Raw genomic sequence first — 13500 nt, forward strand, 5'->3', positions numbered from 1 at the left:
TATAAGCCAGGTCAATTCCCCATACAAATGACTTTATTTTCCTTAAATACACATTTGTAGTACATTCTCAATTCGTACCCAGCACTATGTACATTTGTTGCTTTTATTGGTAAACATGGCATAAAGCTTACATTGACATTAGAAGCACAAATGGATGGAAATACAGTACATAAGTATAGGCCTTGTCACAACACTTAGTTTTGCTGTACTTTTTGTTGTATCAGTCTTAAAAATCTGGATCCAGTGTAATTGAGTGACACACTTTGAGCCTTAATTACCTTACCTTCTTGCAGTGTGCTGCAAACTGAAGCATAGACGTTGAAAGGTCGAGGTTACCTAGGACAGGGAGCTGTATCTGTAATAGGCGGAGCTCAGCAATAGATAACGACTTTGACGTGTAACCCCTAAATGCCCCCCATGAATTCTAGACCCAGAGATGAAATAGTGTTGCTACAAGACTTTAGTAGCCTGCTTCAATTTCCCTGGTTGTGGGAACGCTGCGATAGCTGGTTGTGTAACTCCGACAGGGATGATGAATTACATTTGCTGAGTTGATACCTTAAGGCCAAGACCTCCGTCATCATCATCATCATCCTAATCTACAGACAGTACTCATTTGAACTTCAAAGAATCTGCCCGTTCACCCTAAAGAGGAGGCTGCAATAATAATAAACTGGTGGTTCTTGTGGCAATGACAAAAGGAAAAGTTGCATATATATATATATATATATATGTATATATATATGGACAAGATCAATCGGATCTGAATCTGACAGTAATCAAACCTGTGACTGCTCCCTAAATGCATAGTTTACAATAAATCGTGCAGGGAGCGCAAATACTTATTTACAATCAGTCTGTGCCATGGAGGCGGTTACTGAGGCTTCTTTTTAGTCTCATCATTGCTCTTTTCCTTCCATTCCTTAGTGGTGTGACTATCTGTAAATAAATAAAAGCAAATCTCTGTAGAAATAAAATAACTGATTCATAGTATTACAAAAAAACCTATCACTTGCATACAGCTACGTGTAGAGCTAAATCAATATCACTCGTTGGGAAATTCTTCAAAGCCTCCTTGTTCATATTATAAACTGAATCTCCAGCTCCATCTCTATCACTCTCACATTTCAGAATCTTATTTCTCAGGTGGAACCTGTCTGCCATGTCATTTTATTTTAGTCTTTACAACTCTTAAGTGCTCCAATCAACTCAATGGCCGTAGGTATCACGGTGGTTCTCTTTCATTTACAGAGTCGCTTCAGATGAGGACATGGACGTATGAAAACAGAAACAAAGATCAATCTTGTCATTTGTATACATATATGTACAGAGCAAATGAAAACCAAATGTTTCATCTCAGGCACATGTGGTAGAATCAAATCAGATGTCCGCAATGTCAACTTCACATGACATGTCCCTCTTTGGGTCGATCAACAGCAGAAAGGCAGCAAATGAAGAAAAGACAATGTATTGGAACGTAAAATGGTTTCATGTGCAAAGTTAAAACAAAAAAAGTGCATGAAATTTTATGTTGTGTAAAAATAACTCACAATCCTGAGTGAAACAATGTCAAAGGAGTGTCCAAATCTTTTGAAAACAAAGAAAAGTGCAAAAATGAAAAGCTAAATTTCAGAATTTAGGTTTAGTACCCCTCCTTTGTAGTCCTTTTTCTTAGGCATTTTGACACGGCACAGGAGGAAAAGCCTGGAGTAACTAATGAAATCGAAAACAGTTGAGTTCTGTAACACCTGTGCTTTTCTTACAATAACAAGTCTGCTGTGAAAAATGTCTATTTCCACAGCTTAAACACACATGTTGCACATGCATGACAAATATTAAAACCAAGGCAATCCATTAAAAACAATGTACCGATTAATTATGTATTCTCCCAACACACACTGCTGTGTTCTCCTGATACTTTTCCGGATATTACTGTATCATACATGATTAAAAAGGAAATTTCAATGTGATAACAATTACATTTGGTTTCATTATTTTCCTATGCAGCAAATAAGTTGAGCATCCGACCATTTAATCCACTGCTGCTGCTCTTCAATAAATGCCGAAGTAGGGCTGAAACAATTAGCCAGTAAAGAAATAAATTTCAATTCTTATAATCAAGGTATGTATCCTGTAAAAATAGCAACTATCCCATATCATAGGTTGAACACATTGGTGGTTTTGGCTGTTGACCATACTGTAAACATCACATGAAGCATGTAACCGACTTTAAAGGAATACTTGACCCTCAACATGACCATTGGGAAATCAATTACTCTAATTATTAATTCTTCATGAAGACGTACTATTTACAACACTTCTACTACTCGTCTGGACTAGCACAGATTGTTTGATATAGATTTGCTGTTGTTAAACACAGTTTCCCATTTCTTCAATGCATCAAAACATGTCTGTTTTTTTATTCTACGTTCAGCGTAGAGGCATGCAACAAAAACAAACTTTTCTTCATTAATTCAAGTCTACTCTGAGTAATTGAAATACAAATGGTCATTTTGAAGTAAAAGTATTATCTTACATTTAACTGAATTATCGATGACGTGAGAGAAAATAATGATTTGTTGTAACCCAACTCTGAACACACAAACTGTGACGATTCTCAGAATGTGGGACATTTTCGCTCACAAATGCATCACACACATGGTTTTGTCAAAAACAGAAATAACGTGAGACACCAGCTGCTGCATGTAATTCACATGACATAAGACATCCGAGAGGATCAAATGTACACATTCGGTTATTAAAAGGCTCAACTTGTTTGCCAAAAAGTCACAGCGGTGAATCAATGTTTCTGACAAGTTTGCGTTGGAATGATTGTTGGAAGAAAAAAGTAGCTACCTAACACAAGAACGCGGAGATGAATGAATAAGGACAGGAAGGCTGCGAAGGAAGGCACAAGGTAGAAGCTGGTTCCCACAACTGGTCACATGCCAGTCTGTATGACCAAACGAAAGTTTGAAACCACTGAAGTGAAGAGGCCGTCTCGCCTCGAGCCAGCGATGAGGGACAACTTCAACCCAAATCTACAAAAAGAAGCAGCAGATCAGATGACAGGAGGTTGGCTGTTCTCCTTAAAGGTTTCCCCAAGCGTTTGGAGGTGGAAACTGGTCCACATCACCAGATTCATCGTGAGACTTGTTCCCCAGGTTGAATGTCAGCTTGTACCGCAAACGTACTTTTTCCTGAAAAACACACAAAAAACAAAACAGAAATGTAACAAATCGAAGGTGCACTATACAAAGTGATGCCAACATCTCCTGGAAGCTGGCACTGCCATCTTGTAGTTTTGGAACCAGAGCCGAAGTGATCAAAGCCCAGCCCACACACCCACCTGACCAATTACGAGTCAATCCCAGCTGTCAATCATGATGTTTGACTCCATTTTTATAACATCAGATTAGCAAGATAAAAACTAGCAGCAGGGAATGTACAGGAACCCATCAAAGCTACAGTCTCAAAAATGTACTGGAAATTGTAATCCAACCCTTAGATTTTGTCATTATCATAAAACCTTAGTATTACTACTGTAAGGTTTCCATAAAAACGTCTTAAAACACTTCTGTCAGTGACATTGAGTGAAATGTGATAAAATAAATTCCAATAGAAGCTGATTCGTCAAACAATCATCCTGAACTGAAGCAGACTCAGACAGTAAAGGGGTAAAGAGGGGTGGGGGTAGGTGGCAGAGTACCTTGTGAGGGTTCGCCAACAGCAGGATCTGCGTGATGGCGGCTGGAGGCAGGATGGGATTGAAGGGTGGGAGCTCAGTGCTAGAGGGAGGCTGCAGCTTTACTTTCATCACCTAGACACATTCACACAAAACCATATCAGCAAGCAATATCTGAAAATAAATATTTTAGTTGAAAGATAGGGTCTCCACCTGGCGCCCTAATACAGATTGCCTTGAAGTTGTAGTACGTAAGAATTGAGATATGTAGTTTGTAGCAGCCGCTTTGGCGGTAAAATGTAATGGGACCTCATCTCCCAGTTCCACTGGAAACCGAACACCGTTGATTGTATGACAACAGCAGATCGGCAGCTCTCATCTACACGATGCGGCGTGATGCCTTCACATGCTCCTCACTAATAGGAGGTCCAGAAAGAGAAGGGGAACTACGTAAAAAGCGTCACTGACTGTGCAGCACATTTTGATTTTAGCGCAGGAAAGTCTCCACAGACACTAAGATCGTATTTCTCATCAAAGCAGCAAATACAAGCGCTTTCATTAGAGGGTCATCAATCACCATTGTATTAATTCTCTCTATGATAGAACACATTTTAACAGGCAATTAACTAGAACAGACAACAGCTTTAAACTGGGGAGGGAGAGCCTACCTTTGGTACAGCTGCCTGAAAGCGGATGTTGGTGACCGGAATGGGGGCTGAGGACAGCATAGAGATGATCACCACCAGCACGTCAGGCCGTGATGGAGGACAGTCACGGGCAAAGGTGAACAAAACCCGGAGACTGTGTTTGTCGAATACAGTCACTGGTAACAAGCTGCCTGAAATCCATTTAAAGACACACAGAGAAAAAACAAAACAGAATGTGATTCAGAGAAATGGAGAAAACTGCAACTATAACAAGACCTAGCGTCACTCCTGTTGCTCTGTTGTTTGTGCTCGTGCTTACTCGGTTTGATCGCTTCCAGAGGCACGCTAACGTCAACTAGGGAGATGTTGTCGTAGGGGTCAGTGGCGGCTAATGAGCCTTTCTCAGCCGCTGCCAGACTGAGATTGGAGAGGAGGAGAGTGTCAGGCTGCTCTGAATAGACAGCTGGGCTGGATGAGGAACCTGGAGCAGAGGAACTGGTGGTTGCATGAGGAGTGGGTCTGGAGCTGGCGTTGGACTTGGTCTGCAGATCTCGTAAGGTGACTCTGGACTGAGGTTGGAACTTATCCCTGCATGTAGAAGAACAGAAAACACAAGTTATATGGAAGAGTATTAGTGCATCAAACACAGATATACTTCCTTCCATAAAACAATTTACAACTTTTAAGGTTATTAACTCCACATCGTCCAGTCTGTTGAACTTGCCATTTGACCTGCTGGCTCTCTGGAGGTAGGGACTGCTGTAACAACGTCTTCCCCAACATGTCCAGATCTTCGATGGGTTTAGGAGGGGCACTGGGGCCCCCTACTGGTGGAGCCTGCGGTGTTTGGACCACAGCTGGTAGCAACACTGCAGCAGGGGCCGATGATTCTGTGCCATCACAGGACTGAGAGAGCAAACAGAGGGTTAAAGTTTGCCCGTCCAAAAGGATGTGAGAAGATGGAGATGAGGTAAAAGGGTTTGAAAATAGAAACAAGTATTAAAGTCTCTGTATGTAGAATTATATGTATTGATGGCATATTTTGAATTCATTCCTAGAGTCTGCTTTAAAAAGTCAGACTTAAATGTGAGCAGTATTAAAGTATTATCATACTACTTGTACCTGAAAGGTGTTCTGAGAGTCCAAGTTTTCCGTCACATTCAGCCCTAAGAAATCCGAGACAACAAAGGTTAATTCAATTTTAGAACTAACATATTAAAATGTTATGCAGTTCAAAAACTCCTGAACACAATAAAAGAAATGACTGTTAATATAAGTCTGTCACATGTTTGGCTAAATCTAAAAAGGCTGTGAATGTGTGTATCTTTGTTATGGTGTAGCCAGATGTTGCATGCTTCTGAGGGTTTCAGACCACAGGAGCACCACACAATGGAAATTGCTAACTTGTTCTTTTTGGCTCGTTAAAAAAATCTACCTTTGAGTATACAAGCCAGGCGAGGTTTTTGGTTCTTACCCAGTGACATGAGCTCATCGTCCAAAAGGCTGATGCCCATGTTCTGAGTCAGAGTCAGAGTCAGCGTCTGGAGGCTGGAGGCCTCTGGGTCGAACGGTGCCATGTTGGCTGACACGTTAAGTCCCACCAGGTCTACGAGTGCTGAGCTATGGCTTCCTAATTTAGACAGACAAAACCCATCTGCCATTTAATAGACTACATAAATGTTTGGAGAATGTGTTGAATTAATCAAGCTTAGTCAACACTGAAAATTGCCACGCACACACATACGGGTATGTATCTACCTGGTTGTGAGGGCAAAGTTATGCCATCCTTTGACACATCCTCTGACACATCCTCCCCCTTTATCAGCTGTCTGTACAGGTTGATGACCTGTGTTAGGCTGTCATTGGCCTGTAAGATATCGGCTGGAAGAAGAAAAAAAAACAGCAATGTGGTTTAATACTTTGGAACGAGCCTGATTCCATTCCATTTAGTTTGGGAAAAAAGAGGATTTAAGGTCCAATATTGTAAAAAGTGAGATTTTCATGTCTTTTTGTAATATAAAACAGGTCAAGGTGCTGTATAAATACTGTGAAAGTATCAAAACACTCAATCCACAGACAAATGCACACAGCCATTTTTTAAAAACTGTGTCTATAGTGATGTCACAACTATACTGTATATAGGCAGAAAGTGCTGCTACAGTGCTGTTATAGTCATTTTCCAGCTGCACTGATGGTGCAGAGACACTGAGAGAGCAGATGTGAAAAAACTGAAAAAGCTGACCCATCAGTGCAGGGAGGGATCCTAAAGAGACAAGCGCAACAACTGAGCTTATCAAACAGAGGGTGAATACAGGTATATTCAGACAGAGAGCATGAGAAAAAGAATGTGTTTTTTGAACATTAAAGCATGAAAAAATGTTCTAGTAGAAACCCAAAATACAAGTTTAATAAAATTCGGCTTTATATAAAATGATATACTGTCAAAGTCAAGAGGTCAGCAACCTTACCTAAGGCTTCATCACTATCCTCTGTATCACTTGCTAATCGGAACAGTGTGGGCCTCATCTTTTCACAGCGCTGGTAAAGATCCTGTGAATAAGACGCATGAAATAAAACATTGAAACCGCACCGGCAGTGGACGGTACAAGCTGGATTACGAGAATAAAGCTACAGCCAGTTTTACTGTGCTGAGCAGTGCGAACCTTAATGAGCTCCTGGTTGCTCTGGGAGCAGCTCTCCTTGCTGTAGCCCTCCAGCAGCTGGCTCAGCAGGCTGACACTCTCCTTCACCTCCTGGATGGCGTTCAGTCGCTTTGACACCTTCTCCACACGCTTCTGGTCCTGGACAGAGCAACAGGATCTCACATTAAATTACTTTGTTTATCAAGGTGATCATGACAAAGGAGACAATATAATGTAAAACACAGACAATATGTAAATAATAAAGGCTGTATTACAATTTAGGACTATTCTTTACCGCAATGAATGTAACAATATGTGACAGTTAAGTGGGTTTTACATTTTAAAACGATCTTTTAGATTAGATTTTTCTCTTTTAAAGATGTCAAAAAAGATACAGAGTGTCATACAGAAAACAATAATATAGAAACTAGAAAGCATAGAGACATGTCCGAAAAGGAGTGGGAAGAAGTATACACACTTATTGAATCCCACCCCTTCTCCATAATTCATTGTTAGGTAGCTAATAGATTCCTGTAATACATTTATTTATGTTTTTAGTTCATTCTTTATCATTGATTTTCTCTTCTTTTTTAAACTCAACCAAAATCTATTCTCATTTTCCCTTTTAAAAAAAAAAAAAAAGAATTCTTTACTATTAACAATCATACCATTCCAAAGTTGATGACATGCATTACTTTTTTTTTTTAATTCGCTTAATATGATTGTGATTTCAGGTCGTGATAAATACTCCTGATGACTTTAAGAATAACCTGTATTTTGTTTTTTCAATCCTTAAAGGGGAACAATGGCAATTTTCTAAATACATACATGTTTTTCCTATTGGTCTAAATCAGTCCACAGTCCAAAAATATGAGTTAACACTAAAGTCTGAGGTGCTGCATTTCCAACAGTGAAAGATGTTCTGTTCTAGATGACACTGAGAGCACCTGACGTTCTGAGTCTTTTTTCTGCTTCAGAACTGACAACACTACGACAGAATAAAGCCCATTTGGATATAAAACAGGAAACAAGTCTTAATTTAGGTGATGTTCTCTTCTTTAAACTATTTTGGTCACATAAAAAATGATCATCGTAACTCACACTGTAATCACTATAAAAGCAAAAAATAAATGAGCTGAAAAAGTCTTAAGACTACTATTGGGGTGCATTAATGTTATCATGCTACATAACCGGTTGTGTCTTCTTAACAAGAGGGGGAAAAACAGACGCACATGCATGTGAGGCCACATACTGTTCAGCACATTTGGTAAACAGAAACAATGACTCACCTCCTGGACCATTTCCTTTATGAGCTTGTTTGCTGCTCTTAGATCTTCTGGTTGAGTGCTATTCAATAAGCGAGACAGCATCTATAAAAACAGGAGAGGAAAGAAAAGAGGGAGAGAACTTTATTCTCCCGGGAGTTTTACTTCAAAAAGGATTTGATGGGTGGAGAACATTTTTAGAAATCCTTTTGAACCCGACTGAAAGTGATCGGTGCCTCTTCGTCAACACTCATACCTTGGATTTCTCCTCATCCTCAAAGATGATATTTTTGGCTCTGGGTGGAGGGGGTGCGAGGGGCTTGTCGTCAGGAAGCACAGGATCCAGCTTGACAATGCCTGGAAGAGAACAAGGACACCTATTACCCTTACATGTCAACAGCTGAGCCAGGTCACCTCTGACTCAGAGCACTGTCCATGACATATGAGATACTGGTGCTGTAACTTTTTTTCTTGCCACTTTCTTTTAGATAAATATAAGCACATTATAAAAAGAGAGTCAGTTTTTATCTGTCAAGTTGCACCAGAAACCAACGTGTTACAGATATGGTTCAGACACAGCCCTACATTAGATCATCACTTCAACTCGGCATGACTAAGGACTTTAGTCTCATGCTTGTGGCTCATCACCATTAAAAAGGAGAACTGACCCTGCCTTGTACAAAACACGATTTGTCAATACAAGGAAAAAACCCATTCATAAACCTCTGTATGGCAAACATATGGAATAGCACACCATGCATGTAACTGGAAGAAGGGAACAAGAAACCTCGAGCTAAAGAAACGCGTCCTTTATCTCAATGGTTTGACAAGTTCTGAAGCACTCACCCTGTTTTTTCAGCATCTGATAGGCGTCCGCTATCTTTGTCTCATCAGGCAGCCTCACTGTCCAGCTGTACATTACTTCTAACACCTTCTTCTTCACTGGCTCTGGAGCCCGGGTCCCCAAATACTGCAGGAAAGAGGAGAGCAAAGGGATAGTTTGGATTTTTTAAAGTGGGGCTGTATGAGGTACTTACCCAAAGTCAAGTGTTTTACCTACAGTAGATGGTAGCTGGCATGCTCCCAGTTTGGAGAGGCAGACAGGAGCCACCTGTACGCTATATTTAGAAATATTTTCAACACTTAACCTTCACAAGGTAGGGTAAGACAAAACAGTAATTTTATCTCACAGAACACAAACCTCGCTGGTCTGCTGCTGCCTAGATTGCTTAGTTTTTTAGTTTCAGTCACACAATCACACAAACAAACTAACCAAATCGAGGCAGCATTAGACCAGCAACTTCGTGTTCTATGAGATACAATTACCGTTTTGTCAATGGAGTCTGGCTTTGATAAGAGCATAAAACGGATTCAGTTCCCCCCCGCGTAAACTTAGAGTTGTATTTAAAATTGTCTTGTTATGTTCCTATCTATCAAAGAGTGAGTTAAAACTATGGTGACTGATAAAATGACCCACTAATGAAAGCACTTCTACTTGCCATTTTTATTGAGCATTCCAATATCCATGTAAATAAGCCGCCATGTTAGTGACGCTGCTGACAGTGGTTGGTCTGTCAGCTGAACTCGTTATGAGTAGAGTAGAACTTTAAACAAAGTGGTGAAAACATTATAAATATGGATTAGCACCTCATACAACCCTACTTAAAAGCATAGTTAGGATTTCTTTGAATACAGTAGTTTAAGAAAAAATATGTTTATTCTTATAACCACTTAATTCAATGACAGCTGGCCCACCGCAGTTGTTTTCTTTAACAATTCCCATAAAGTTTTCAATAGGCACTTAAAAGCTGCTTTTACTGGTTAACAAAGCCTGACTGACAAAAAAAATAAATAATGATAATAAAAATATTAATAGATATACAGTTACAACCAAACTGGCATAGCAACATAAAAGACTGCGATCATTACCTTGGGTGACACCACTTTGATGAGCTCATTGAGAAAGCGAAACTTTCCCACTTCACTGTGAAATCGCTTTCCACAAGTCTTCATGCACGTCTCAAGAACCTATGAAAAGGTTTAAGTTTGTTTGTTTTACCTTTGTACAACAAGCTTCTACTGTGAAAATAATAACTTGCTTCCGCAGTGGCGTTTCGCAGACCTTTATACTCATCAGCTTACCATAAGCGCTTGCAAAGCCTCCCGCTCCTGAGGAGATTGGATCTTGTGGGCCAGAAGTCGGGTTGCAAGCTGAGGACTGTTAGATAAAAAGCAAAATGTAACCTTCAAAACAGCCTTGACAAAAACCACCCAAAGAACAAAAGATGAGAACCATGTTGAAATATTATAGGATGTTTTCTGTAAAGCTTGGACTGAACCTAGTTGTTAGAATTTAGATCCACAGATGATAACGCGCTATCCTGCATTTTGTATATGGTGATTAACACAACTTCTCTGAAATGGTGTGATGTCGTCATCATCAACTCACCCTTCTGGTGCATTGTTGAGCTGATCACAAAACCCTTTGATATTGTCCCAGTCAGTTTCTGTATTCGAAGGGTTGGTGGCCTTGTCTGTGTTAAAGGGAAACCATTAGACTAAATTCTGCATTTGCTCTTTATCCAAGCTTCAAAACTGCTGCATGAGAGTACATTTCCTTTGTCATTACACAGTAAAAGAAATAATAAAACATGAAGATTGTTCTGTATAGATGTGTGAAGTCTGTCACATGTGGTGACAGTTCACACGAGGATTAACATTGAATTGTAGTTGATAATATTGGATTGGATTTGATCTAAGAGAAAATAATGTGATGTAGGATAAATGTACTGAAATTAGTTTATTACTTATTATGGAGTATAAAATATAAAGATAAGTGGTGATGGATATATTATAAATAAATGTAGTTAAATGTATGTTTCTTTCTTTCTTTTTTCTTGTCTGCCTGCAACGGTATAATAATTTTTCGGTTTATTATTACTTCTTATTGTTTTGTTTTCTGTTTTTATTTATTTTTATATGTATATTTTTTTTTAATTTATTTATTTACATATTTGAAACAAACATTTCAATCAATCGGTTTTACAGCAGCAAAGTCACTAAACGCCTGTGCTTCCTGTCAGCAGCTGGAGCCTCTGGTGGATGCTATAATGAACCATGAATCCGCTCTCAGATGTGGAGCAGGTGGAGAGAGCTGCTGAATCGTGTGTACATGTCCTGATCAAGTGTCTTGGTTGTTAAGGAAACAGTCAGCAGCAACAGCTAATATGTTACTAGCTAACGTCAGTTGATTTTTGTTAGCATTCAGCTGGGTATTAGTGTGCTGTTTTAATTTCAGTGTCATGTTTGTGTGGCAGCACCAACCTCAACATAATGTGAGCCCAAAATAAGAGCGTATCGCGAGAAATGTCAGACATTATCAGGGTGAGTTTGTTTCTTATCGAAAACTGTACTTTCTGATTTGATGACATTCGCTCTTTTGACTAACAAAATGTCACAAACGCTCTTCCCTCGGCAGAGTACGACAGCCGGCAGCCATAAACTGAGAATATGTCTCATATCCGCGTATTGGCTATCTCGTTCCGTTCAAAAGTTAATCTGATATAGCACAGTAAAATGACTTACTGATACGAGACTGCAGGGTAGCCTCATCCGGAGGCGCCGCCGCCATCTTTCGGGAATTCTAAACAAGCTGCCAGCTACTATCGCGTGATTCTTGTAACTTAACGCGTGGCTAGCCGTTAGGGCAACGGCCGAGGATAATGGAAATAGGCTGGGACACAAAAAAATAATAATATCTGAGTACAAAATATACAGTCTATGATACCCTACAAAGCCTAAGTGCAGTAACTACGAAAAAAAATAGTTTGTTTATTGTCCCAACAAATAAATATGTGGTACACTGATGATGGATTATAGTTTACTAGTTTGCCATTAATAATAATTATCCAAATCAATCCTAACCTGCATACCTTTAGACCCAAATTAATGTAGAAGTCATGCTATTAGTGATTTCATAGTTACTTAGGCTTTGTTGGGCACTGCAGTATGGTTATGACACATGGGCAGTAACATCTGGTCTGCCCTATCATAAAACAATTAAAAAGTATTACGTTTTAGAGTTTTGAACTTGTTCTGGAAAGTAATCGCACTGATTGTGTCATCATCTCATCTCATCTTCATCCGCTTATCCGGGGTCGGGTCGCGGGGGCAGCAGCTTTAGCAGGGGACCCCAAACTTCCCTTTCCCGGGCCACATTAACCAGCTCTAACTGGGGGATCCCGAGGCGTTCCCAGGCCAGTGTGGAGATATAATCTCTCCACCTAGTCCTGGGTCTTCCCCGAGGTCACTGCACTTAACTTTATTTATGATATTAATAAAGATGTTAAAAATGAAAATGAAAGAAAGAAACGGCCCAAGCGCACCCAAATAGCACCTGAGCGGAAACCATCACTTTATTTTTAGCGCTATCTGCTGGAACCCTCCAACAGCGCAGCTCCTGTTCCATTGCGCATGTGTCGTACCCCAAAGCTTCTTTTTTGTGTGTGTCCCAGCCTCCTTCCTTTAGCCATGTGGAGCAGCGCTCCCCCTGTTGGGCGCGAGGATAAACAACAACGTAGTCAGGCAGACCCAAGTCTCCCTGACTGCAGACAGACAGACAGGTAGCCAATGCAGCGATGGCTTGGCACCGGTGCTGGGCTGCCTTGATCAACATTAATTGTACCGGGATGTAACTTCAATAGTGTGCTTTCATTCTGTTAACCTAATCAAAGAGGGTGTCACGAGTAATGTAAGCGCGCAGTGTAACGGTCACAGCCTTTTTAATCGCACGGTTTATGTTTTTAATCCAGCGTTTTAACAGCCGTTACAGTCACTGCGCCAACAAACAAAACCCGCGCTGTGGTCCAACTCAGGGAGGAAGCTGCGACCTCTGCTTCGACTGAGACTGCATCATCGCCCGAAGACGTCTCTCACAGTGGCAGCGCCCGACAACAAGAAGCAAACCTGCAAACTGTAGACATGAGCCAGCAGCAGCAGGCTAGCGCACCGTAGCTACTTACGTTAGCTAGCTGAATTCATTACGTCAAGAACTTTGTTTGGTTATCAACTGTGGATATCAGCCGTGTGTTTGACACAGTGGTTCTGGTCAAAGTATCACTTGAGGTGTAGTCTTCGCTGCCTGGATACCTCTGTACAGGAGATAACGTAGGGGCGTAATGTATTTTGTAGTCGCAAAAGTTAGGTAACATCTAGCTAGCTTGAAAGCCATGCTCATGTACCGTATCGCAACATCGGGTGTT

General features: G+C 40.4%; 1 protein-coding gene across 3 annotated transcripts; it reads right to left on the minus strand.

Annotated features, from left to right (window-relative positions):
* Positions 1–159: 159 nt before the first annotated feature.
* Positions 160–13382, minus strand: LOC310959427 (ADP-ribosylation factor-binding protein GGA1-like; the record flags this gene model as incomplete). Of its 3 annotated transcripts, none has more annotated exons than XM_083930764.1 (17): positions 160–3200; positions 3710–3820; positions 4354–4523; positions 4652–4920; positions 5057–5238; positions 5455–5498; positions 5807–5962; positions 6091–6213; positions 6801–6882; positions 6996–7133; positions 8264–8344; positions 8496–8596; positions 9086–9209; positions 10169–10267; positions 10382–10457; positions 10689–10773; positions 13261–13382. In XM_083930764.1, 15 exons carry the CDS (start codon positions 10382–10384, stop codon positions 3090–3092), a joined length of 1794 nt encoding a protein of 597 aa, XP_083786890.1. In that variant the 3' UTR covers positions 160–3089. The 3 variants fall into 3 exon arrangements, with proteins under 3 accessions (XP_083786890.1, XP_083786889.1, XP_083786891.1); XM_083930763.1 differs by lacking the exon at positions 13261–13382 and adding an exon at positions 11825–11870; XM_083930765.1 differs by lacking the exons at positions 160–3200; positions 3710–3820; positions 13261–13382 and adding exons at positions 3978–4101; positions 11825–11870.
* Between the last annotated feature and the right edge of the window lie 118 nt (positions 13383–13500).

Source organism: Echiichthys vipera, assembly GCF_963691815.1.
Source record: "Echiichthys vipera genome assembly, chromosome: 2".
Classification (NCBI taxonomy): Eukaryota; Metazoa; Chordata; class Actinopteri; order Perciformes; family Trachinidae; genus Echiichthys; species Echiichthys vipera.